The 26,911-nt window shown below is 32.4% G+C and overlaps 2 protein-coding genes across 7 annotated transcripts in view; one reads left to right on the top strand and one right to left on the bottom strand.

Moving 5' to 3' along the window:
* Positions 1-3,486: 3,486 nt before the first annotated feature.
* LOC128175223 (MFS-type transporter SLC18B1-like) overlaps positions 3,487-26,911 on the bottom strand; it is a 59,050-nt gene continuing 35,625 nt past the window's right edge. For all 3 annotated transcript variants that reach the window (XM_052840692.1, XM_052840698.1, XM_052840706.1), the window contains 8 exons: positions 26,500-26,590; positions 21,054-21,193; positions 20,737-20,835; positions 17,676-17,776; positions 16,577-16,672; positions 16,232-16,306; positions 15,518-15,611; positions 3,487-7,718 (listed from right to left, as the gene is read on the bottom strand). In XM_052840692.1, the coding sequence (XP_052696652.1) occupies positions 7,545-7,718; positions 15,518-15,611; positions 16,232-16,306; positions 16,577-16,672; positions 17,676-17,776; positions 20,737-20,835; positions 21,054-21,193; positions 26,500-26,590 (870 nt within the window). In that variant the 3' untranslated portion in view covers positions 3,487-7,544. The remainder of the gene's footprint in view (positions 7,719-15,517; positions 15,612-16,231; positions 16,307-16,576; positions 16,673-17,675; positions 17,777-20,736; positions 20,836-21,053; positions 21,194-26,499; positions 26,591-26,911) is intronic.
* LOC128175209 (uncharacterized) lies at positions 22,008-26,480 on the top strand. Of its 4 annotated transcripts, none has more exons than XR_008242645.1 (4): positions 22,008-22,106; positions 22,480-22,527; positions 26,006-26,108; positions 26,203-26,239. XR_008242645.1 is itself a non-coding variant. In XM_052840670.1 (4 exons), exons 1-3 carry the CDS (start codon positions 22,902-22,904, stop codon positions 26,235-26,237), a joined length of 2,751 nt encoding a protein of 916 aa, XP_052696630.1. In that variant the 5' UTR covers positions 22,543-22,901; the 3' UTR covers positions 26,238-26,271; positions 26,468-26,480. The 4 variants fall into 4 exon arrangements, 2 of the variants coding, with proteins under 2 accessions (XP_052696630.1, XP_052696622.1); XM_052840670.1 differs by lacking the exons at positions 22,008-22,106; positions 22,480-22,527 and adding exons at positions 22,543-25,514; positions 26,468-26,480 and having other exon boundaries at positions 26,203-26,271; XR_008242644.1 differs by lacking the exon at positions 22,008-22,106 and having other exon boundaries at positions 22,126-22,527.

Below are 26,911 nucleotides of genomic sequence, written 5' to 3'. Positions count from 1 at the left end.
TTTATTTTCTGTTCGAGTACTCTCAGTACTTTGACGATTTTCCTTATTGGCCGTTAACTTCTACTGGCGTAATGACTGCTGTCATGATCAGTGCCTGCTAACTTCAGCTTGGTTATAATGCCTAACACTGGAGTAAGCTTTTCATAATTTTGGTTTCATCATTAATTATGGGTGATGCACTTGCATACCCAGCAGTTTGTAGTAGGGGGAAATCGTCAATACAAGTATAATTCATGAACAATATCGAGTCTACTCTTTCATCGCCAATAAAAAGGACTTTGTTTTATAGTGTCTTGTATCTCGAAATAATTTTAATGTGTTGTCATTCGTAATAATGTTATACATGTTAATGTAATCGTTAAGACGACAACCATACCCCGATGCAATACGTCAGTATCTTGTTATAACGGAAGGATTTTTATTTTCTAAGATATACCCCTTCTTTCACTTTAAGTTTATTTGAATATGAATTATAATTTCTGTTACTTTCTGTAAACTGCAGTAAAAATTACAATATTGTAAAGTAAAGACTATTTCACAAATAATAAAAAAAAATACTAAAAATAAGGGGGTCATTATTCTACAGGGGTCTCTTTTCTTCATGTAGAGTGTGCTCATTTTTATGAAAATGGCACTTATTCTTCAGGCAAAAGGGTCATTTTTCTGCGTAGCATAATGACCGGGGGTCTTTATTCTACGTCGAAAAATGACCCCCGGTCATTATTCTACGGGGGTCATTATTCTACTTCACAGCGGATCTACTATTCTCATCTGTTCTGATTTAAGGTATCCGATCCATAATAGCCCCAAATTCAATGAATCTGGATGCATAACAGATGTATATGGGGTTAATACTCCATATACTTGGACACAATTGTCATGTTTAAGAGTGGAATGTGTCCTAATTAATGACCTTTTCCTTTTCTTGAAGAGTTGTCCCCCAAGAGTTGTCCCCCTTTGCTTTAATTCTATAAAAATTGATTTTTTAAAAATCTATACGGTAAAACATTCATTTTCGATAGTTTTTGTATTCCTAAGAACAAAATACACCTTTCCACCAAGGTATTTATTGATATTCCTAGTATTAATTTGTTTATTTTAAAAAATGTGCTTGTCCTCATAGACCATTATGCAATACTTATTTATTAATTACTGCTTAGTTAATGATATTTTTAAAATTTTCTCTTGGTAAATCTTTTTCTACTCTAAAATGCTTTAAAATAATGTTAAAGTATTAAATACATGATGGATATTCAAGGTTGAAAAAATAAGGTCCTAATATGGATCGGATACCTTAACACTATTTATAGAACGGGAATTTCCAAAATAAACACAGTCAACAAAAATGTGAAGTTGTGTATGTTTAATTGTCAGCAAACAAAATACAACTTTGTAAATAGAAAAGATTAAAAGTTTAGCCTTCAGAAATAAACAATACACATTATTTAATATACTTACATGTATAATCTGTCCCAAGTTATTTTTAATAAAAATACACATAACGTTACATGTGAAAGATATACAGTTGAAATCGATAAAAGGGAATATATCCAACATATCTTCATTGAACAATTATCATTTTTCATTTATAAAAGTTCACAGGAACGAAAACAAATTTCTTACGGAGATTTATAATGGGAGATGTTTACATCTGCTCTCCTTTCGGAAGTACTAGTACTCGATCAGATACATCGCACAATTTTTCAACGTTATCATCCGGGCTTATTAATGGCTGGTGCAATGCAAAATCCCCGTAGACTTTCTATTTTGGGATGTGTATTGAAACCTGAAGCGGTAGAGGGGGCGTTTCAAAAAACATAATCTGGACATTTTTCATATTAGTGGATGAACGCAGTTTGAGCATAAAGGTATTTATGATTGATGAAGTTTTCCGGTCAATTTTTCCATTGATACGTCGATCAATAGAAAGATTATTAAATTAATTTCTTAAATCAATCAGGTTTATATAGTTTTTCTTGCATCCGACAATTTATAACGTCAAAATAAATATAATTAAATTGTAAATTGTAAATAAATACGTATAGCCAATCAAAAAGGACGTTGCAACTAGAAATAAATGATATGGTTATGAATATCCATGATTCGAAATATTTCGCAACTTTTCCTTTGGTTTAAAGAAATTACTAAGTGTTCCGAATATGGGTGAATGAGTTCATCGAACTGACGCACTTTTTGCAGGGAATCAGTCTGTTAACGGCGATTCTCAGGGAATCAGCGAAATATATCGAATTACTCTTATATAGTGAAAAATAAGTAGAGGTATAGTAATATATTATTATGCGACAGACAGACAGACACACGAGGGTAAAACAGTATATCCCCTTCTCCTTCGTAATGTACGTCGCTCTTGGACAAAGTTGGCAAGTGAAAAGCTTATATATTGTTTTAATGTTTAGATCCTATATATACGTAAATATATATGTATAAACGTAATTTCTGCCTGGATTATCGAGAATATGGAGACAGAAAGATTCTAGGCGTCAGTTTATCTCACTACATATATGGTGATATACTGGTTCCAGGCGTAAACCAAGCGAACACTGAAGGAGATGGGCAGGAATATAAACTTACATGGAGTTACGCCTGGAAAATATGACGCCCTTAGAAATCAAAGTACTGAAAGTAATGAAAGTCGAGCTATAATTTGTGGACAAACAAATTCACATTGTTGGCCCATAGTTTTAATACTATAATCTTAATTTTGCGATTGTTCTTTTAAATAAGATAAACATATAACGTTGTATACGTTGTAGAGATTAAGGGACGAAGGGCGTTATTAAAATCGAATTACAGTTTGAGTACGACTTTAATCAATTGGATAAAATGATAGACTATTCAATTCGACCAGGCTAGCTTTATATGTTAAAGGCCGTATTTATAAACCTAATTCATGGGGAAGGTCAACTGGTCTCTTCCAGTGCCACTCCTTTAACGAAGACAGGTTACATTAAGGAATTAAACCATATCTAATTCATACAAAATTTGCCAATTTGACCGTGCTATCTATACATGTTAATGGTTCCGTAACTGAATTCAAGTTTTCTGTCCTAGAATATTTACCTAACAACAATGTAGCTCAAAATATGGATGTTTAATTCAGACCCTTATATTATGTTCCCACATATCAAGATCTTCTATGTTTAATTCAATTAATTATGCCAGTTTTGATTCAAATATCTTTTGAATAAGCTAGTGAATAAGTTTCTAAATTTTGATTGTCCCTACATTAAAAACTCCATCTCATCTTAGTGACAAGAAAATGATTTGAAGCATTCTGGGCATTATAATTTTCTGATCCCTTTTGACCTTTGGCTTGGTTCGCTCTGCTGATAGGCACAAAGTAAGTCACTAGTTACAGCTAAAATCTCAGTGTTTAGCATACTGTCAGCATTTTCTAAAGCATTGGTACTACTACAACAATCTGCAAGTGAATCATCTGCTGATAAAAACCATTAAACGAAAGTGTGCTTTCACTGCTTGAAACATTGTTCATTTATTGAATATTAAAAAAACCCCATCATTTGGTAATATGCATAAATATCTATTATGTTTACAAATATCCTTCCTTTTGAATCAAATATATGTGTAAACTGTTAAAAATGTTACATAAATAAGATGGAAATAAGCCTGATTTGCATAATTATAAACATTTGTAAATGCTGTTCCTTGGAACTTACATTAATTTATGCATCTACATATGTATTGTTACAGTACATTAATTTATGCATTTAAAATATATGTATTATACATCAACTAAAGGAGTATTTATGTAAGGAATGGTACTCATCACATTCAATTTGGGATTATTGTAAGACTGTATTCCAACCAAATGTATACATTCATACACTTGTATTTACATTTATTTGCTTTCAAAAACTTTGAGCATCAATAATCGACTTGGAAAAAAAAGTTGTGTTTATAGCTAAAAAACACTTTCATGTGAAGATATTTCACATTGCCACTCTATTAAAGAATAAAATATACATGGATATAAATATTTTAAATAGAAATGTAAGTATCAAAAGGTGAAGTCAATTAGAACTTGACGCAAGCACTTTTCAGCCTTGGTCTACATGTACATGTATATTTTCTTAGCAGTAGGCATAAAAAACTACTTAATCTCCAATGAAAGCCAGCTACTAGATAATAATAAAAAATAAATAATAGTAAAACTCTTTTTATAATATTTCTAATCAAAGGTATGGTGGCTTATCTATAAAAATGCAAAGTCTTTTTTATTATCATTGTTGTTTTAATCCTTATATTTTCTTGTGATGCTATTATTTGTCTTGAAAAGTGAAATTTTTTATGTATGACTCATTATTCGAAATCAATAGATGTCTGAAAGATTGATGTTTAATAATACATATAAATACTAGTTTTATTGCTGACTATTAACAAGAATTTTGTTGAAATCTTTCTTAAAATGAGCTACAACATATTTACCAAGCCAACTGTTTACAGAAGCTTTCTTTTTTCACAAATGCCCAAAACACTTTTTGAACTTCATACAAAAATAGAATGGTATATATAAAATTCATATCGTAAATAATTTTGACACAGATAACAATTCTTAAAATAGAAGGAACATACAATTTTAATAGATCAATATTTGTTCATTCATTAATTATTTCTTAATCTTTGGAAGATATCAGATACATGTATAACCAGTTCTGTACTCTAACATTTTTATTTGTATCTTAACTATATAAAACAATATATCCGACAAGCATTTTTCATACAAATAGATACAGACACATGTATTAAAATGGCACTTTTTGAATTGCTACTCTGTTACTCTTGTAATGAATAATAACATATACAGTTGCGTTTGTATTATAAACATAACAGCTTTTAACTAAATGAAAGACATTTTGTTCAAATCTTTAATCAAAAAACAAAGTTGGAGGTCAGCAATTGTGACTTTCCAGATTAAGATTTGCTTGTCAGGAAGTATTACAAAATTTTAGTGTATAGTACAACAAATTGATTTTATCATCTTATACTTGCAAATTGGTATCAAAGTACTGAAGAACTGACGGGAGTTGATTTTGTCGATGTTTATTTATTTTAAAATCAATGATATGTTATTTTGCATGACAAGTACATGTAGTTTATAATTTGAATTACGCATATTTTTATAATATGAATTTTTTGACTTTTTCGACAAGAATGTCGAGAAACAACCCCCATATGAATCATGTTAAATAATATTTAAAGATAAAATTAATTCAATCAAACTATGTATAGTAATAGAAATATTTCTCGAAAATTGTATGGATACAAGCAATATTGAACTCTAGTCTCGTTCAACCAAACGCTCGGCTGACACCGTAAATCTCCGACAAGTATTTACGGAGACAGCCGAGCGTCGAGTTGAACGAGACTATATTGAACTCTAGGAATACATAGACTACGAAAAATATTTAAATTGCTCGTACCATTTAAAATCTGACTATTTTCAAGGTATTTATAAATAATTTTCCTTGAAAAACGATGCTTAAGCATACATTACATCGAATTTATCAGTTATTTTCAAGAACTAAGTCTTGTCAGCAGCAATGATTTGTGCTGAGGTCCAAACACTGTTTCACTTTCGGTTTGTCTGAGTAACTGCATAGGAGAGTTGATTAAAATCAACTCCAAATAAGCTGTAGTTTTACATTAATTTTTATGTTAATTTGTAAAATTGTGTATTTATTCCTATTAAACGACAGAAATAATAACAAAGAACACAATATGAGTCAAAGAACAGGGATGTACAATGCCTGTAGAATATCCCCCGCACCCTGGATGTTGAAACGACAAGTGTACAATGCCTTATATTTTATAAAGAAATATTTAGGTTTGTGTGCATCTGCCATCAGTACATGTACACTAAAATACTGCATTCTGCAATTTTTTGAGTGATGTACATCATAAGATGGCTGCAGAGAGACAATATACAATAGCTTAAGGAGTTTATATTGAAGCAACTTATACTTGATCACAAATGTATTAGAATCACATAAAACATAAAATAACCATTTCTTTTTATTCACATTTATCACTTTTAAATTTAATATAAATACCTATGGCATATCATGAACAATACTGCTAAAAATTAAAAAAAAATAATAAAACAGTTTACCATGAACATAATACTACTTTTATTGCCAATGTGTACTAACTTCTTTATACGTATGTAATATTTCTCTTACAACCAAGATTTAAAGAGACAGTACAGCTGAAAACACGTGTGAATAACTTCAGATTTACCCATTGTATCGTTAGGAAGTAAGAAATAACGTTGATTGTAATAGTTGAAATGCATAAAATATATTTCACATACTTAATTAACGTACCGGTAGTTATGAGCTTCCGGAAATTTAAGGGTCGTACAAACCAAAGTAATCTTATATCGTTTATTTGTACCACGTGGACTTTGATTGACAGTTAATGACGAGCTGAAAAAAACAAGATCTTCGTCCGACTACGGTCATCATGGTATAAGAGGTTAAAGGGACTCTCTAAACGGAACACATCCTCACTTACTTGATAATTTATAAATGGTTTACCAATTTCGGTTCATTTTAAAATGAACAGACATAAATATGTCAAATAACCCCTCAAGGGGCCTCATATACAAAAATGAATTTAGGTTGTAGCGGCTCCTATGATAAACACGAAAAATCATGCTTATTAATTATTACCTGGGAGGAGTAGAAAAGACATATTTATATCAACAAACATGTCCAGGAGAATCTTTACAAGCCCTGCATGTGTTTTGTTTACAGTAAATACGCATGTGTAATAGTATAGAAGGCTGAGCCCCGTAACACGTTGCGGTGTAAATATGTGATAGGTTATACGTAATTATTAATATTAATGAAATTTCATGGAGAACTTTGTAATTTTCTGAAAGTTTATACATACCGGTACATGAGTAGTATAAAGGTTATACGAAATGAAATAATTAGATTTATTTCATGGAGAACTTTGTAATTTTCTGAAAGTTTATACAAACATTAATAGTATAAAGATACCGAACCCGATCCGAAATTTTTTCAAGTCGGTTTTTTGATAAGATGCGCCGTACTGTCAGATTTGAGAAATCCTAATCCGGGGGAGGGGGGAGGGTGTATATAGCTTTCACTTCAATTTCACTGTTCATTTACTTATTTTGAAATCATTTTTTTACATGGCCCCATAAAAGTGGAGGGGGGAGGGGGGGCGCCAACTACATGTTGTTAATTCAATTTTTTGTGAGTAAATTTAAAACAAAAACTTTTGCAGCGCAAAAACGTGGGGGAGGGGGGGCGCCATTAAAATCCATATACAATCAAAATCCACTTTCTGATGAAAATTAAATTTGTTCATGTACTGTGAAATACATTTGTTGAATTGCCATTTATCTTCACAATTTAATATCCATAATTAAAAAAAAAAAGACTTTCTCAATATCTCAATAAAGACTAGCATTTTGATTGACACTATTTTTTTTACCCCAACAGCATTGCACAAATTGAGTTTGCACTTTGACATCAGACCTGAGTGGCTGATAGGGGAGGGTACGATGCCATGTAGTCCCCAACGGTCTCTACTGCCAGACTGTCACCCAGTAACTTGGTCTGCTCCTCTTTGCTGTCTGGGACAGACTTTTTGACAGATCTCTTCCTGCATCGGTCATAGACGAAATTGAAAAACAGCAATGGAATCTGTAAATGATAAAACAAACTGAGCAAGCTGTATAATTACAGTTGGAAACGGAAGACCTTATTGTTTTCGTACTGTTTATTATTTTTCCCCCCAAATTTTGTGCACGCGATTTCTCGAAAACTACTCAAGCGATCTCGACAATTTTTTCACAGATGACGGGACATTATCTGAATTTTGTATGCTTTTGAATTTTTTGTCGTCGTCACTTTCGGTCCGGATTTACGGTAGATTTTGTAATTTTTTACGACCAATTTTGTGCAGAGCTGATCTCAGAAATATCAGTGATATGAATACGAAATTTTCAGGATAGGTAGACCATGGTTTGAAGTTGTGCACTATATAGTTGTTTTGCACTAATGGTGCTATTCCTTGGAGCTCACTCAGGCACGAAAATGGGGTACAGATTTTGAATCAAAATTTTCATGCGTTTTGATCAGTATCTTTTTATCAGTTGATATTTTGTTAAGACATATAGAACAAAAGTAGTAGAGAATCAAAAGTTCTATCCAACAAAATCAAGAAAAGGGGGCTAGTCTCTTTATTTAGGGACCAAGAAACTCGTAAAGTCTATTACGAATAACTTCAAAACGATAAATATTTTGTTATGCATTATAGAATCAAAGTTGTTGATCGCTACAATATCTGTTTGAAGAAGTCATCGTCAGGCCCATGTTTGATGTAATTAGGGATTTTTATTCATTATCTTTAAAAAAAAAATTCTTGGGGGGGGGAGGTGTTAATTTTTAAATTGTATCGATATTTCATGGTATCATTTAAAAAAAAATCGGACGGAAGACCTACTCGTTACTCGTAACGAGGTCGTATTTTTTTTTTCGATGTTCCAACGGAAGACCTTATAGTTTTCGTACTGTTTCTTCTTCTTCTTATTATTTTCCACAAATTTTGTGCACGCGATATCTCGAAAACTATTCGGCCGATTTCGACCATTTTTTCCACAGATGATTGCCAGTGGTCATAATTCTAGAAGTTTTTTGAAATTTTGAAATCGTCACTTCCGGTTCCGATTTACGGCCGATTTTGTAAATTTTTACGACCAATTCTGTGCAGACATAAACTCAGAGACTATCAGAGATGTGAATATAAAATTTTAAGGATAGGTAGACCATAGTTTGAAGTTGTGCACAATGCAGTTTTTTACGCCATTGGCGCAAAGTTTAGGAGCTCGCCTGGGCTCGAAAATTGGATACGAATTTTGAATCAAAATTTTCATACGTTTTGATCTGTATCTTTTTATGAGTAGATATTTTCTTAAGACATATATAATAAAAGTGGTAGAGAATTTTAAGTTCTTTCCAACAAAACCAAGAAATAGGTGCTGGCCCCTTAAATTAGGGGCCACGACACTCGTAAACTCCATTACAAATAATTTAAAAATGAGAAAGATTTTGTAATGCATTATAGAGGCAAAGTTGTTGATCGTAACAATATCTATCAGGTAAAATCATTGCCACGCCCACTTATTACGTAATGAGGGATTTTTTGGTAGAGAAGGAGACATATTTTGTTAAGCATTGTAGAAGAAAAAATGTTTGCATTGATGATCGTAATCGATTCCATCAATTAAAACACCAATGTCTGTCCCCATTAAGGATCTAGAATGATGGCCCCTAAAATATTCAATCATTCGTATCTAAAAAATATACAATAATTTAAGATGGGTGTAAGAACAAAAAAATGGTAGTATTCTTAAGACCTATATAAAGAAATCATGAAAAGGGGGCTGGCCCCTTTATTTAAGGACCAAGACACTCGTAAACTCTATTACAAATAACTTAAAAACCATAAAGATTTTGTAATGCATTATAGAGGCAAAGTTGTTGATCGTAACAATATATATCAGGTAAAATCATTGCCACGCTCATTTATTACGTAATTTGGGATTTTTAGGGCCAACGTACCGAAACTTTTACGCAATATATCTAGAGAAGGAGACATATTTTGTTAAGCTTTGTAGAAGAGAAAAGGCTTGCATTGATAATTCTAATCGATTCCATCAATTAAAACACCAATGTATGTCCCCATTGAGAATCTAGAGGGCTGGCCCCTAAAATATTCAATCATCTGTATCTAAAAAATGAACAACAATTTTAGATACGCGAAAGAACAAAAATTAATAGTATTTGTGAGACCTTTTGAATAAACGCAACAAAAAGGGGCTGGCCCCTTACATTAGGGGCCAATACACTCGGTAAGTCTTTTTCACATACCTTGAAAACGATCAAGATTTTGTAATGCATTACCGAAACAAAGTTGTTGATCATAACAATATCAGTTTGTAAAACTCATTGCCACACCCATTGATGACGTAATTATGACTTTTAGGGGACTAAACTCTTAAATCTTTAACATGCAATATGTGAAAAAGCAAAACACTTTGTAAAGCATTTTAAAGGATATTGACAATCGTATACATTATCTGAAAGGGAGTGTTTGAGGGGGAATTCTGAAATTTCATTGATATTTTAATCGTATCGTTTAACAAGAGGCCCATGGGCCACATCGCTCACTTGAACAGCAGTTCCTTGTAACATTGCATTCGTAGCATATGCTTTTTCTATTTTTAACATTAAACCCCTTTCTGGGGACCCAGGTATGGTCCGAGGTTTATGGTTGGCTTGAACAACATAAATAGTAACATAGGAATGAAAATGTGTAGCACTGCGGTGGGACCGCACGTACACAACCTGAAAAACTGAACGTAGAAGAGTTCCACTTCAAGAGGAATAACTCTCAGTTTGTACAGAACATCAAGAAAGATAACTCTTGGTTCCACTACATTAGAGTTTACACAATTTGAGGATCCTTGCATAGTAATCTCACAAACTGTAGCATTATAGTTCTCGAGAAAAACTTTTTAAATACATTTTCAATATATCTTTCTATGTTAAACTTTGAACCCCTCTTGGGGCCACAGTATTAGTCCAGTGCTAAAGTTTTAATTATTTGGAATCTACATTATTTAAGGATGCTTGCATAGTTATCTCACAAGCTGAAGCATTATAGTTCCCTAGAAAAAGATTTTTCAACATTTTCCCTCTATATTTCTATGCTAAACTTTGAACACCTCTTGGGGCCCCAGTATTAGATTGAGGTCACGGCTTTTATAATTTCGAATCTACACTATTTGAGGGTGCTTACGTAGTTATCTGACAAATTGATGCATTGTAGTTTTCAAAAAGAAGATTTTTAAACATTTTCCATGTATACCGGTACTTCTACATTTAACTTTAAACCCATCTTGGGTCCCTAGTATTAGTCCAGGGGTCACTATTTTAAAACTGTCGAACCTTCATTATCCAAGGTTGTATGCATGATAGTAATCTCACAAATTGAAGCATTGTAGTTCTCGAGAAGAAGATTTTTTAACATGTTACCTTTATATTTCTATAATAAACTTTGACCCCATCTTGGGGCCCCAGTATTGGTCCGGGGGTCACGATTTTACCAATTAGGAATCTACATAAGCGAAGGATGCATGCATAGAAATTCCACAAACTAAAACATTGTAGTTCTTGAGAAGAAAATTTTTAAACTTTTCCTTTATGTTTTTTAAAATGTTTAAATTTTGAACCCCTCTTGGTGCCCATCAATATTCCGGGAGTTACAATTTTTTGAATCTACATTATTTAAGGATTTACATGTATGCATAGTAATATCCTAAATAGTTGCACTATAGTTCTTGAGAAGAAGATTTTAAAACATTTTCCTACATATGTTAAAATCTAAACCCCTACTGGGGCCCCACTTTTTGTTCGGGGGTCACGATTTTTACAATCTTCACAATATATACAACCTTTTGTGTATGTATTGGCATTTTTGGTGAAGTGGTTCTTGAGAAGAAATTTTTTAAACATTTTTCATATGTAGTTCTATGTTAAACTTTGAACCCCGCTTGGGGCCCCAGTTTTGGTCTGAGGGTCACGATTTCTACAATTTAGAATCTTCATTATACATACAAGCTTTTGTGTAAATATTGGCATTTCTGGTGCAGTGGTTCTTGAGAAGAAGATTTTTTAAACATTTTCCTATGTATTTCTATGTTAAACTTTGAACCCCGGCTGGTGCCCCAGTTTATGTCCGAGGGTCACGATTTTTACAATTTAGAATCTTCACTATGTATACAAGCTTTTGTGTAAATATTGGCATTTCTGGTGCAGTGGTTCTTGAGAAGAAGATTTTTTAAACATTTTCCTATGTATTTCTATGTTAAACTTTGAACCCCGCCTGGGGCCCCAGTTTTGGTTCGAGGGTCACGATTTTTACAATTTAGAATCTTCACTATATATACAAGCTTTTGTGTAAATATTGGCATTTCTGGTGCAGTGGTTCTTGAGAAGAAGATTTTTTAAACATTTTCCATATGTAGTTCTATGTTAAACTTTGAACCCCGCCTGGGGCCCCAGTTTTGGTCTGAGGGTCACGATTTTTACAATTTAGAATCTTCACTATATATACCAGCTTTTGTGTAAATATTGGCATTTCTGGTGCAGTCATTCTTGAGAAGAAGATTTTTAAAACATTTTCCTATGTATTTCTATGTTAAACTTTGAACCCCGCCTGGGGCCCCAGTTTTGGTCTGAGGGTCACGATTTTTACAATTTAGAATCTTCACTATATATACAAGCTTTTGTGTAAATATTGGCATTTCTGGTGCAGTCGTTCCTGAGAAGAAGATTTTTAAAGACATGCACCCTATACTTATTGTTTTGCAATTATCTCCCTTTTGAATAGGGCTGTGCCCTTTATTTTAACAATTTATAATCCCCTTTCCATAAGGATGCTTTGTACCAAATTTGGTTAAATTTGGCCCAGTGGTTTTTGAGAAGAAGTTGAAAATGTGAAAAGTTTACAGACGGACGGACAGACAGACAGACGGACGGACGGACGGACGGACGGACGGACGGACGACGGACAACGGGTGATCAGAAAAGCTCACCTGAACCGAAGGTTCAGGTGAGCTAAAAATTGAACGGAAGACCTACTCGTTACTCGTAACGAGATCATATCTAGTTGTTGTCTATATAATTTCAAATTTATAACACTATAATAGTCTAGTCCTAATATCTAAAACGAGCTCTAGAAATATGTTTTAACGGCAAATAATTATTATTTGGTCCAGCATGGTTTTTTTTTATCATAATTAAAGTATGCTGAGTCTGAAAAAATATGCTGGCCTTCATGAAAATGGCGTTAAGTAGCTCAAAATGGCGATTCAAAATGACAGACAGCCAATCTTCAAATTTTTCTCTTAAAGTCTCTTCAATGGGAAAAAATAATGACAAACACTAGTGAATTGATCCAAAATAGTATTTCATCATATCCAATGTGTGCTGAGTCTTACAAATTATGCTGGGTTTCCACAAATTTGGTTAATTAGGTCAAAGTGGCGATTTAAAATGGCGGAAAACAAAATTTTGTTAATTTGTCTTATATTTCTGAAATGGACGTGAGACAAACAATGAATATTCAGTCCAGCTAAGTTTTTAATCATAACTTAGGTGTGGATAGTCAGGAATAATATGCCATTTTCAAGAAAATGTTGTTAATTATCTGTAAAAAAAAAATGGTGATTCATAACGGTGGACATCCAGATTTTATATTTTTTCCCTTTAGTTTTTAAATGGTGAAAAAGCGAGAAACAGACAATTATAATTTTTTAAATAAATTTTCAAATCATAAATAAGACATGCTAAGTCTGAGGAATCATGCTGGTTTCCACTAAAGCGATGCTTTTTATGTCAAAATGACGGACAGCTAGATTTCATTTTTTTTTTTTTAAAGTTTCTTAAAATGGATAAAAGCACGAGACCAACAAGTTTAATTTGGTCCAGCAAAGTTTATCAATATAACTAAGACATGCTGAGTCTTAAGAAATATGCTAGCTATGATGGAAATTCCGTAAAATAGATACATGTAAAAATGGCGATTTAAAATGGCTCACAGCCAGATTTCATCACTTTCTATATAAGTTTTTAACAAGAAACAAAGCATTAAAACAATTATCGTCTGGTCCAACAAAAAGTTTTAATTCACAATTAGGGTATACTGAGTTTGACGATATATGCTTCCTTTTACAAAAATGGTGTTATTAGGGTCAAAATGGTGTTTTCCGTTTTGTTTTATTAAGGCGTATACTGGTATTTTATTTAAACATTCTGTGTTCATGTTTTCAATATCCGTCTTGTTCCTAAACCTTTCTGGGTTTTTTTTAATTATACTTCATGTACCGATTTCTTCGACTTGCAAGTTCGTGAAATACAACAAATGCTTACAAAGCAAAGTTTGAGAGAGAAGAAATATTTCTGCACTATAAAACTGGTGTTTTTAGGCTTTAAAGACATCGATGTCATAAGCTTATATGATAACAGAGATACAATCAGGAACTTAGGAACAGTGTACGACATGAAGAACTATTCTAGTATAGTTCTGTCTCTTCCTTTAATACCTTTCCAGCAAATAAATCCAATAAATCATCATATACATATATTTACATTCCAAATATTTTTTGCATGTAAAGTGTGTGAAAAGATACTGCAGTTATAAGACTGTAACACACACAGGGTACTCAAAGGATAGAATGACTAGTTTTATTATGACGTCACAAACGTTGAACGCTGTAAAATGCAACGTCACAAGCGAAAATCAAAGTTCACGCTTGTGGCTGTTACAGTGGCTCTTCCATTAATTTGAACTTACCCTTAGGATAAAACAGAAATTTTGACGTAAAAATCACATTTGCAGACAAGGAAAGAAGTTTGAAACAATGTAAATATAAGCATTAAATCATTATTTTTTGAAAGATATAGTCTCATAACTGCAGCGGTGTGTGCATACAAATTTTCATAACGCGCTAGCGCTAGTTATTCAATTTGTATGCACACACCGCTGCAGTTATAAGACTATATCTTTCAAAAAATAATGATTCAACGCTTACCGGTAAGTACACTGGAAAAGCTTGTGATTCAAAATGAGCCGAGATCAACATATCGTCCAGCTTTATAGTAATAAGTATGCGCAATATGTTTTAGGCAACCCAAAGAATTTTACTCTTTTTAACATTACTAGGGACAATTTATATATTGTATAAGGAATCAAGCTTTCTGTGGACATAAGCAATATTTGTTTGAAGTAAGTACTTCCAATGTTTCTCCATAAGAAAGATATGGACCTGAGATGAATTTTGCACTTTTTCTGCCGGTGACCTTGCCCAAATGACCGTGGTTCAAGGTCATGACACACCCTTAGGTCATAAGCAATCTATGTGTGAAGTAAGAACTTCCAATGTTTCTCTATAAGAAAGATATGGACCAAATACAAATTTTGCACATTTTCTGCCAGTGATCTTGACCTTGCCCAAATGTCCTTGGTTCAAGGTCATGACACACCCTTAGGTCATAAGCAATATTTGTTTGAAGTAAGAACTTCCAATGTTTCTCCAAAAGAAAGATAAGGACCGGACACAAATTTTGCACAGACAGATGAACAGACAGACGGACGAACAGACAGACGGACGGACAAGGTGATTTCTATATACCCTCCAAACTTCGTTTGCGGGGGGTATGAAAAGTGTATGCCTTGGAAATTTTACAAACAGATTTATGATATCCTCTGGGTTATTTTTCTTAATTTTTTTTATGAATCCATTGTACAAATTAACATTAATTTTGTAATATTCCTAATATATAGCAAAATTTGGTGCATTTTGATATTTTGAGATGACCCTCTGGAATTATTTACTAGATCTTGACCTTAAAGTTACAAGTTTTAGCAAACCTACCATGATTAAACAACAAATAGCAGTAATTGTGCAGCACCATTGAAAGCCCACTACATCCAGCAAAGTGCCACCTAGGGAAGGTCCGATGAAATCTCTGTGTAAAGAAATTCAGGGAGTCAAATCTCAGAATGACCTTGATATTAGATAGATACATCAATATATTTTTTTTTTCCTCCTCTTTGGCGCTCGTTGTCAGCGGGCAAATTTAAGTCTGAGCACATTCCATTATCTAAAAATATCTCTTTTTAAAAACAATGGTGTCTGGAAGAATTTAAGATGGGGTGAAACTGCAAGTGAAGAAGGGCGAAATTAACACAGGACAAAAATAACCCTGTATAAAGTCATTTAGCAATATATGCAGCACTTTAACTAATTGTAAAATTTGTCTTCATTTTATGTTCATCACAATTGCCTTTAAAGTCATTTAGAGAATCTAAAACTGCAAATATTAATTTAGATTATCTTTTATCTTATTTTGCTTTGTCCAAGAAAATTTAAAAAAAAAAAAAGAAGGATAAAATCATTCACAAGAGTAATGTTAGCCCAAAATAATCATGCATGTATACAAAAATAAAAAAAAATAATGAAAAAGTGAATGCGCATACAGAAATCAAATTTTTTTCAGAATAACAAAAAGAGACTTAATATGTATAAAAAGCATAAATGATCAAAGATCTATTTTATTTTGCTTTCCAGCAAAACTGCAGTTCTTACCCAAACGCATACATAGACCCCCATAAGCCTGCCACTAAACTGTATGTATTAACATCCTCCTCAAACCCCAGCTCTCTGTAATAATAAACAGAAAACATCACAATACATACACTACACAACTTAATCATTAAACTATTACAGATACACTTGTGCCATATAAAAATACAATTGAAACATGTAATTAGCAAGTATGAGGAATTTAAACCTCTGGGTTATTACATGTACCGGTATATCAACAAGATTGCATACTGAAAACAAATTGACAGATGTACTAGTATTTTGACAATTATCTCTGAATGAATATATCTACCAGTACATGTATACCCCTGTACATCAAGTACTTACTCTGAGAATTCAATGTAGATGTCAAAAGTTGGAATTAATGCCAGACTTGCTGATATCCCCAGTATTATTAAAGCTACAATATTCAACCATAGCTCACTGAAAATATAAGAAAAGACAACAGCTTATACTGTTTTTCTACATTTACTTTAATTAAAAATTAACATTAATTTTGTTTGTTTTTCGAAAGGGAAAGACCTTCCCCATAATGTAAATTCTTACACTGCCAAACAAATTTCTATAGAGATGGAAAATTTTCTTCAGGGATATTTAAGGACAGTTGACCTTGATTTCAAAAATAGAGATTTTTATGAAAAATCGAGTAAATGTTCACTCTTCAACTGAAGCTATACACGACCCATGATATGATAAACAAGAGATGTTTGTGAAACACTCATCCCCCCCTCCTTTGGAAACATCCACTAAGAAAATGAACAGAAACTGCAAATAATTGGATATTTTCTAAGTCAAAGGGGCGTAACTCTGTCGAAAATTGCTCGAACATACCGAAAATCGAACTTGACCTAGATATTATTATTATAATAAATGTGTATACCAAATTTCATTTCAATACCTACAACCTCTGCGAAGAAAATGAACGGAAACTATTGGTAGACCGATTGACCGACATAACAGAAAACGGACAGCAGCAAAGCAATATGCCCTCCCTTCTTCGAAGGGGGGCATAATTATCTTTATTGCACTTATTCCAAGCCAGGAGATCAGGAGTAAAATTCAATAACTCGAACTTCAGGACACCTGGTGTAAACATCAAGAGTTCAAGAGTTTGAAAGGTTGAAAGTTTTTAAAATTCCAGAAATTTTTGTTCTGATCATTTTGGTTCAATAATAATAGTAGCCGGAAGTTTACATTCACAACATACAGAACCAATCACTTCGAAAGATCAAGAACTTCGGGAGATCAGAGTTTGAGATGAGCTATCAGATTTAATGAAAATGAAGGGTTTATATACCCGTGTGCTGGTGCCTATATATTTTTACCGTATGTGTTCAGTTGAAGTTTTTTAAAAAGTCTCATTTGAAAGTTTCTGTCCTATTTTTTCCCTAAACCATGTTCAAACTTGTATGCATTGATAACTCACTTGTAATCCTCATCAAAACCAAGAAGTGAGGATGGGCCAAGAAGTAGCATGCCAACAGCTGAGAACAGGAAGCCAGGAATCATCAACAGCCTGTTGTCTGGCTACAACACAGGGTATACAGCATATCAAAGCACGACCAATACAGGGACCAAAACAGTGTATAAAGCACATCAATCTTCATCTGCACCAAACCCATACCAATAACAGTATAGTTAGGCTAGCATATTTAACGTTTGTTATCAATTACTGACACTTGGGTCATAGGTTCAAATCCCACTGTCCAACATGGATCAACAATTAAAATGAAGATCTGGAAATGTGATCTGCATGTGAAGATTCTTACTGATAAAATATAGTCAGTCAATGGTGATCTCTCAATATCATTGTCTTTTTTTAAATTTATTTAAAACATGACTATTACAGGTTTATTGGTAAAATGGGTAGGCAAACCCGGGCCCGCAAAAAAAAAAAGGGGCAGATCAAGATTTTTCAATTTTCTTTGTTATTAATCCACCAATCTCATTAAAATTTTCAGGATATGTTACGGACTGGTATATTTGTATTCGCTGTTAATTTTGCTGCACAACAATTTATTGACAATTTTTTATTTCCAAGGTGGTAAAATGGGTAGGCAAACCGGCCGGGTCGACATTTTACAGATTTGTGGACTTATTTAAGTAGAAACTTAACAATTCATTTTTAATTCCGTTGAAACATATGAATTACTTTTTAAAAATAAAGATTCTTTAGTGATAATTGATATTTCTGTGATTAATAACGTGTTTTAAGAAACACCGGGTCATTAAAACCGGATCCGATCACCCGGGACAAACTTGATAATTCCTTAATAATTGCGTGTCTAAGTTATCCCACGTGGATTTTCATTTTCTGTCTTATGCAATGGTATCATCAGAAATGTACAGGTGTAGCGCCTCTCACACCTACAGATATGTAAATATAATTTCCCAATTGTTTTTATTTCTATCCTTACATTAGTGAACATTATGGGGGGGGGGGGTTTCTATGGGCAACTAAGGTCGACGCCATATTAACCACGAAAAGAACAGTACTTGCTTAAAAAAATATATCATTTAAAAAAATACACAAAAAAACCCTCAGCATGCTTAGTCATTTGTATTATCACTCTTTTGAATAATTAGTTCTAAATAAAATTTCAAAAACTATGATATATAAAAATAGTGCTTTAAATACATTCATTTATCAATTTTGAAAAGAAAAAAATTAATGTGTAACACCTAAAAATGATTACTTATCACTTTTCTGAAATTCATTAATTAATTAAGGCTTTAATGAGGATATCTCCTTGCAGTTAAAGCTGGGTAATGTCACAATATTTGTGATAGCTAATTACATCCTCACATCAGAATTTTTGAGTTTGTCCTGGGTGATTGGATCCAGTTTTAATGACCCAGTTTTTCTCAAAACCTGTTATAAATCGCTGAATGATTACTTTCCGTTCAATTAATGTCAATTTCTAACTAGTACTTCATATGTTTTAACGGAATTAATGAAATACTAAGTCTCTTCTTAATCAAATCCACAAACCCAAAAAATGTCGACCCGGGTTTGCCTACCCATTTTACAAACTTGGAAATCAACAATCGTCAAAAAATTCCACAATATGCATTGTTGTGTAGAAATATTAGAAGCGAATACAAATAAACCCATCTGTAACATAGCCTGAAAATTTCAATGACATTGGTTAATTATTTTCAACATAAATTAAAAAATTTCAATCTGCCCCGGCTTTTATTTTGCCCCAGCCTGGGTTTGCCTACCCATTTTACCAAGACTCCTATTACAGCAAAGAAAAGGAAATACAGTTCACAGTTAGTGTAAACTAGAAGATCAAAGAAAGAAAAAATTCGAGCAAGCCTTATTTATAGTGACAATTAAAATTTTAGTGAAATTGAAACATGTTAATTGCATGCGTATTAAATCTTGCTACTTATACAGTCGCACCTGCTGTTACGGCCACCTTTAATCAGCGGCCACTCGCCATGAGCGGCCAGTTTCAATCCCGCCCGTTTAGTTTTTCACTATATTTTAACTGATTTAAGCGGCCACCTGTCTAACGCGGACAGCGGCCACTGTTTTTAGGTCCTGTGGTTTCAACATGCCTGTTTTCAACGGCCATTTTGTCTGTTTTGTCACATGACTTTTAACTCTGACATGTGACCCCGTATCGAAAGTAGCCAAACTTCGAAAGCTGATAATGAGTTAATGACAAATAATTGAGTGGGTAATTTGAAGACTGCTGAGATTTAATGAGATAATTGATTATCATAACACCTGTTTAGTGTTGTTTATATATCTACACGTACTTATATACTTCATTACAAAGTTATTAAATGGCCAGTCTTGCGCTAAACAGCATGTACAGCCGGTAATACGCACCTTTTTTCTATAAAATTTCTTTGATAGAATAAAAGGGTGTTTATTATATATCCCAATGGAATTTTGATACTTTTTAAAGAGGTAAAACATTGGCTATCGTAGTTCAGCATAAACCCTGTGTACGGAAACGCTACATCTTTGTTTACCGCATTTAATCAGTTGAAAATTATTATTTGGGCGTATTTAGTAGAAAATGTTTTGCTCTTAATCCTTTGATAGATACATGGAATTAAAACGGTCATTTAAAATTAATTTAAACTTTTTATTCATCAATCCGAGCTGTGCATGCACCATCTCCGTGTACGCCGCCATTACATATGCTATTAATAAATCTGTGCAATAGAGCCAAAATGAAAATACTCTGTGTTTTTTTTTTTTATTAATTTGAAACCTGGAATAAGAGGCCACCTGTCTTTAGCGGCCAGTTTGTCATTGTCCCACAGGTGGCCGCTTAAAACAGGTGCGACTGTATATCAAATAAAACCTGAACACAGTTGTAACAATCTGTAAGCCTAAAAGTAATCTCTACTAAAGGAAAATAGAGTTTTTGTTTTTAATTAGTTTCTGACCAATGAACACCAACCAAAGTCTTTTAAGAAAGTGAGCATCTCATGTATAAGTTAAAGAAAAATAAAATGCTTACACATCTGTCAGCAACCCAGCCCCAGATAGGTGAGGATATGGCATAAAATGCAGACATGACTAAGAACAGAACTCCAATTAACTCTGGACCAAGGTCAAACTGTAAATAAAAATAAATAAAAGGCATGTACTTGCAATGTTTTAAATTGAAGTCAACATAAAGGTTGGCACTCTCTATGTATGCCAAGTTTCAAGTATACAAGGTTAACTATCATCATCGGAAACCCACAGCCAGTCTCGCACACCTTACTGACCATAACTGTATGCTTAACTGCACAGCCGAGGGTTCGATGAAGGTTGACAATAGGAGCCACTTACTTCACGTAAATGAGGCTCCAGGGTTGGGTCCAATATGGACCAGATTAAGGAGGCCACAATGATCCCAAGGGAGGCAATGATAATGGAAGGAGACTTAAGCAGAACAAAACTGCTAGTTTTAGACTCAGATGGCTGGAAATCTACAATCAAACAAAATGTCAAAGCTTTGTAGATTAAGTTTTTTAATATGATTTAAATGGTCAAAGAAAGATATAAATTTGCTAAACATTTATTTGTTATCAAAACATGCCTGATTAATACAGGTGCTTCTGAATATGTAAATTATCATGCACTTATTTAGTAAAAAGGCAAATTAATCCCACAAGAATGGCTGACATATGTTTTTTTTTTTATATCTGCATGGCTTTCTTAATCATTATTAAATAAAGAATACAAATAGAGAAACGGTTTTCTCCTTTTCACAATTGAGAGACATACTCAATATGAATGTAAAATTGTTCATACTGGAAGCTAATTTGTCTAAATGGAGAATCAAGGCTGTGTTTTACAAAAGAACTTATGAAATCAATGAATGCTTATCAATCACCAACTAATTAATGTTTCAATTTAAAGGTTGTAAAAAAAATACATCCATAGAAATTAAAATAGTTGTAAATAAATGGTTTTATATGAATTTTGCTCATAAAAGAGCATTCCATGAGACTAAAAATATGTGCAACTTTGTCATAAGTTTTAGCTTTTGTAAAGCATAGCCCATATCCTAATTAGTCATTCAAGCAAACAGCTACAGTCCCATATGCCGTCTCCAACTCCATCCCTTTTTACCTCTTTGTTGACAACAAATCAAATTTTTTGAGTGACTAACTTTCATCTTGAGGTAAAATGATATTGTTGCTAACCACTTTTTCAGTACTTTCAGTACTTTGATTTCCTCTAGGTTTGACAACAAACCAAACCATATGACCTGTAGTGTTCATTAGCTAGTCCAGCTAACGCCATTTTATTGTAAGAACGGTAACTCTTACTTGTGACCTGACGGCCATATTTGATGGTCAGAGACGACCACGATAGGCGATATTAAAAATTTTATCTGTAAGTATAAATTAGAACAATGACAACTGGATTTAATGAGTTGAATAGATAAAGACTAATGTTTACTTTGTTTGTATACTTTTAAAGTGAAATAAATTTGGATAACACAATGTGTGACAGTAAAATACAATTATTGTTTTCGTTACCAGTGATGTATTTTTTACAGTTTATAGTTATTTGCTCATAGATTGGAATTAGTTGGATATCATATGAACTTCTACTAATATATACCTACGTATCCGTGCGAAAGATTTTTTTTTTAAATGCTGCGCTTTTCTGCGATAACAGTTTAAACGTTTCCCTATATCAATAATTGCATTTTATTACCTCCCCCTTGTTATAGTCTGTTTTTAATATTTGTATGTTCTTTTAGGCTTGTCAAGGACAGTTTCCATTTCAAGAAAAGAATTTTCCATATAATGTAAGTCAATTTATTTAATATCTTGTAATATTTGTATGATACATGTAGTATGAAGCATTTTCATAAATGTAGTACACGTACAACTGAACATTCATATGCATATGTTTTGAAGCTAAACTTCTAGATGTTTCATGAAAGTACACTATTCATTACAGAAATATTAAACAATTTTTGATGGATTAAAAAAATTCCTACTACATGTAATTTTACAGATATAGATATATGTGTTTTATGTTGTGTGTCTACGTATTTGTACATTGTCTATGTCTATGTGTATTTGTGTACGTCACATAACAAATTAATTATGCTTTTATTAACTTCAAACAGCGTATATGTGGTAAAATTCTTTTTCTATAACATCACACGTTATCACAATGTCTTTGACCAATGAAAAGGTTGTTCAAATATATAAAAAACATAATGGTTCCATGAATGGTGTCCATAAAGAAATCTGCCAAACTCTGCACATCGATTCGTGTCAAATAAATAAAAGCAGCTTACATTGGAAAATCAAAAAAATTATCAAAGAATTTGAAAGACTCAATAAATCTATAAGTAAGAAATCGATATATGAGCAATATAAGAGGAAAGAATTCAAATGTCCATCAAAAACCAATAAAGAACCAGCAAGCACATGTGTACCGTCAGAAACAGACACTGAAAAAATAACAACAAGAACTGAACAAGACATTATCATATCCCAGCTCAAGAAGGAAAATATTAAACTTAAGGAAAAAATCCGAGGCTATAGAATTAAAGAAATTAACCAGAAAATGAAACGAACCAAAGAAAAGGTGAGGAAACTGGAAGAAAAAGTGAATGTATATAAGAGGAAGGAACAACAAGAAAAAGATAATAAAGTTGACAAAGGAGTTCAGTGCAACACTCTAAATACTTATATTGAAGAACTCAAATGTGAAATCGACAATCTGATCGCTGAAAAAGATGACATTGTAGCAGATGAAGATGATTATGTACATGTAAAGAAAGTTTTAGATTTTAAAGAAAATGGTAAAGGTTGTCCATATAATTATAAATTAAGAAATCTATATTATTTTTTTAGAAGTAGAAATATTGGTGTTCACCATATTGGTCCTGTTTTAGAAGCTGTTTTAGATATTTTTAATATAAGTGTAAACAAATTACCAAGTAAGAGCACTGCGTCTGTTTTAACGAGTGAAATGGGTGTTTTAAGTAGATGTCATTTGAATGAAGAACTTTTAAACAGTAGTAACATTACAATGCATAGAGATGCAACTACAAAAAAAGGACATCATTTTTATGCAGTTCAAATTAGTACTGGGGAGAAAGTTTTGACAGCAGGTGTGAGAGAAGTGAGTGATGGGAAGGGAGAGACGTATGTGAGTGCTACCAATGAGATTTTTAATGATATTGTCAATAATGAGAGGGAGAAAGATCAAATTTTTAATTCTGTTTCATGTTTTATGACAGATAGGAGTTCTACAGAACAGAAGGTTAACAATATTTTATGTGAAGATATATCTCATGATGTTCAATCTTTTAAATGTTCAGTACATCCCCTTCTTCAATTTTCTGAGGTTTGTTTGGAAGAAATTTTTCATATTGAAAAAGAGCTAAATATTAATTTTGATGGACACACCAGCTCTACTAAAGAGCCATTTACCATGTTTATTTTAAGGTGTGTATCCAAATTTTTTTTTAAAGATGGCACTGGCGATCCAAACATTTCTCATTTATATTTTAAAAGCCAGGGCATTGATAGAATTCCTTTAATGAATATAAGAGGAAATCGTTTTAATGTTTGTTTTTATAATTCTGCTGGTACTTTTTTTATACACAAACTTTTACTTCAATACATTTTATCATCAAAGAGTTCTTTTAATTTTGTCCAGAATGTTATTGTTTTATCATTACAAAACAAATGTATTTTAACAATTTTAAGAGCACTTGGTATTTTATGTAAATTATTAACAGGACCATATTGGTTAAAAACAATGGAGGTGAACAATATTTTATCAATGGGGTCAGTTTTTAAAAGATTTTTACATGTATTAGATTTATGTGCAAAAGAACCTATATTGGCTTTAAGACAGAAAATTAGACTATTTGAAGGACCAGAATTAGAAGATACTGTTTCTGAATTTTTATTTACATATCCTATTAATGATGACTTAACATGTGTTTTTATCAAACGTTTATGTGTTGTGTTGAAAACCAAAGTAGAAAAACTATTTGCTGATTTTTTAAAAGATGGTAAATATTTTAATGTACAAAAGAATTTAGATTTTAAGTGTTCATCCTGTCCCACAAGCAATATTTGTGTAGAACAGTTGATGGGACAGGTTGATTATCATGTACAATCATCCTCAATGTCATCAAATAATACTGTGGAAAGTAAACTATTATATGTTAACAACAAAACTTCAGAATGGTTCAATAACAAAAGTGAGGAAGAGAAAAAAAAAATCACTGTACAAACCATGAAAAAAAACAGAACATTTATGACCTTAGAGAAACACAGAAAACAGACTTTATTAAGGAAACACCTCACGAACTTAAAAGAAAAACAAGAGGACATAAAAAGAAAGAAGAAGAAAAAAGAAGACGAACTTGACAAAGTCATAGACCACATCAGAGAAGAAGGACTGTGGGACACTGAAAGTAAAATTGATAGTGAACTCCAAAAATTTAAAACCAAAAAAGACAGATTGTCATCCTTGAAAAAACAAATTAACATCCATAAGAAAGTATTTCAAATTAGTAAACAACATAAACATTTATTAAATTTTAGCAAAAAAGGAAAACTATTTGACGAGGGAACACTGAGAAACAATCTGCTAATGTTAATGAATTTACGTAAAGAAAATACTGAAACACCTGTCTGCGAAACCTCCTTTTCTCCCATGGACCTGCTCAGTAGAGAGATTGTACATACCTGGTCCGAAGATGGCGAAGATGTTCAGTGGGAGGGGAAAATATTAAGCCATGCTAATGGAGTTTTTAAAGTAATTTAGTCACAAAATTGCACTGCATGATTCTTACAAAAATGGTGTAAATGGCATCCTACTCCCCTAACCAATACAAATAATTACTATTACTTTATGTAAAACGTCATTAAAAGTTATAGCATATTTACTCAGATATATAATTCATTAATCATGAATGGTACAATGGTGAGCATTTTACTTACTTAATGTGTTTTGATATATATCAATTTCATATGTTACTAAATTTTATGTAAACTTAATAAAAGAGTAATAATAAAAGAGTAATTAAGTTTAACACTGAATCCAAAAGATATTTAAAACTTAGTAAACTGTTCAATGTTTCATGTTTTTGTTTGTCTACGTCACTGTTTGTGTATAAATGTTTGTGTATGTGTTCATAGTCATATTAAAAAAAAAATAAAAAATGAATTTTATAATTTAATTTTTGATTTTAATATTCATAATATCATTTCATAAGGACAGACATTACAATTATTTAAATATTTCAGGTTTTGTATTGGAACGATAAAGAAAAGACAGACAGCAGTGTGTTTGACTTGACGGAACAAGAAATAAACAAAGACATTGAGGACGGAAATTTATTCTTTAAAGGTAGTATAATGTTAAATGTATCTATTGGGTTATATTAAATATTATTACATTTTATTTATAAAAAAACACATAACGGGTATTTCATTTATTTTAGACGCAGCAACTAGATTGGATCATTCCTACATTTGAAAAAGACTATAAAAAGAGGAGTTGTCTTTCATAGGTAATTTTACTATTATAAAGAGTAGGAGTTATTACCCTTTGGTCACAAGGCCAATTTAATTTGACCAACATATATAGATGATTTGCATATTTATTAACCATCAACCAATGAAAAGCTGTTTAGTTCTAGTCAAGGTATGGACAAAGAAACAAGGTTTTGCAAGTTTACTGAAGAAAATTTTATTTTTAAATTTTAGGTGGACTAGCTAGTGTTCATACAGTAACTTACTTTCATCTTGAGGTAGAACAATATAGTTAACAGGCACACACAGCAGAATAAGAATGCCAATCACTAGGAAAGGAGTGAAAAATCCACCTAGCTGGAAATAAATTTATAGTATACAATTATTTAATGCTTGAGCAGTCAATAGACCAGAATATTTTTCCCGAGGTGCAGGGAACAGCTCAGTATGATTTATTGCCCGAGGCCAATGGCCGAGGGCAATAGATCATACTGAGCTGTTCCCTGCACCTCGGGAAAAATATTCTGGTCTATTGACTGCTCAAGCATTAAATAATTGTTTTATTACCTAATTCCTTTTTTAGTTTTCGGGGTTTACAATTTGCATATTGCAGATAGTTTTCGTGCCATTATGCAATATACTCAGATTTTTTTATTCATCTTTTACATGCACAAAACA

Source organism: Crassostrea angulata, chromosome 1 (assembly GCF_025612915.1).
Source record: "Crassostrea angulata isolate pt1a10 chromosome 1, ASM2561291v2, whole genome shotgun sequence".
NCBI lineage: Eukaryota > Metazoa > Mollusca > Bivalvia > Ostreida > Ostreidae > Magallana > Magallana angulata.
The sequence above is the reverse complement of the archived record's forward strand: the minus strand, read 5'-3'. Positions and strand labels throughout refer to the sequence as shown.

What these genes read in the sequence shown, in the direction of transcription:
- LOC128175209 (XM_052840670.1), top strand. Translation starts at nt 22,902, where the DNA reads ATGTCTTTGACCAATGAAAAGGTTGTTCAAATATATAAAAAACATAAT. An exon ending in ATGCTAATGGAGTTTTTAAA is followed by an intron (nt 25,515 to 26,005) that starts GTAATTTAGTCA and finishes TAAATATTTCAG; the next exon opens with GTTTTGTATTGGAACGATAA. An exon ending in CGGAAATTTATTCTTTAAAG is followed by an intron (nt 26,109 to 26,202) that starts GTAGTATAATGT and finishes CATTTATTTTAG; the next exon opens with ACGCAGCAACTAGATTGGAT.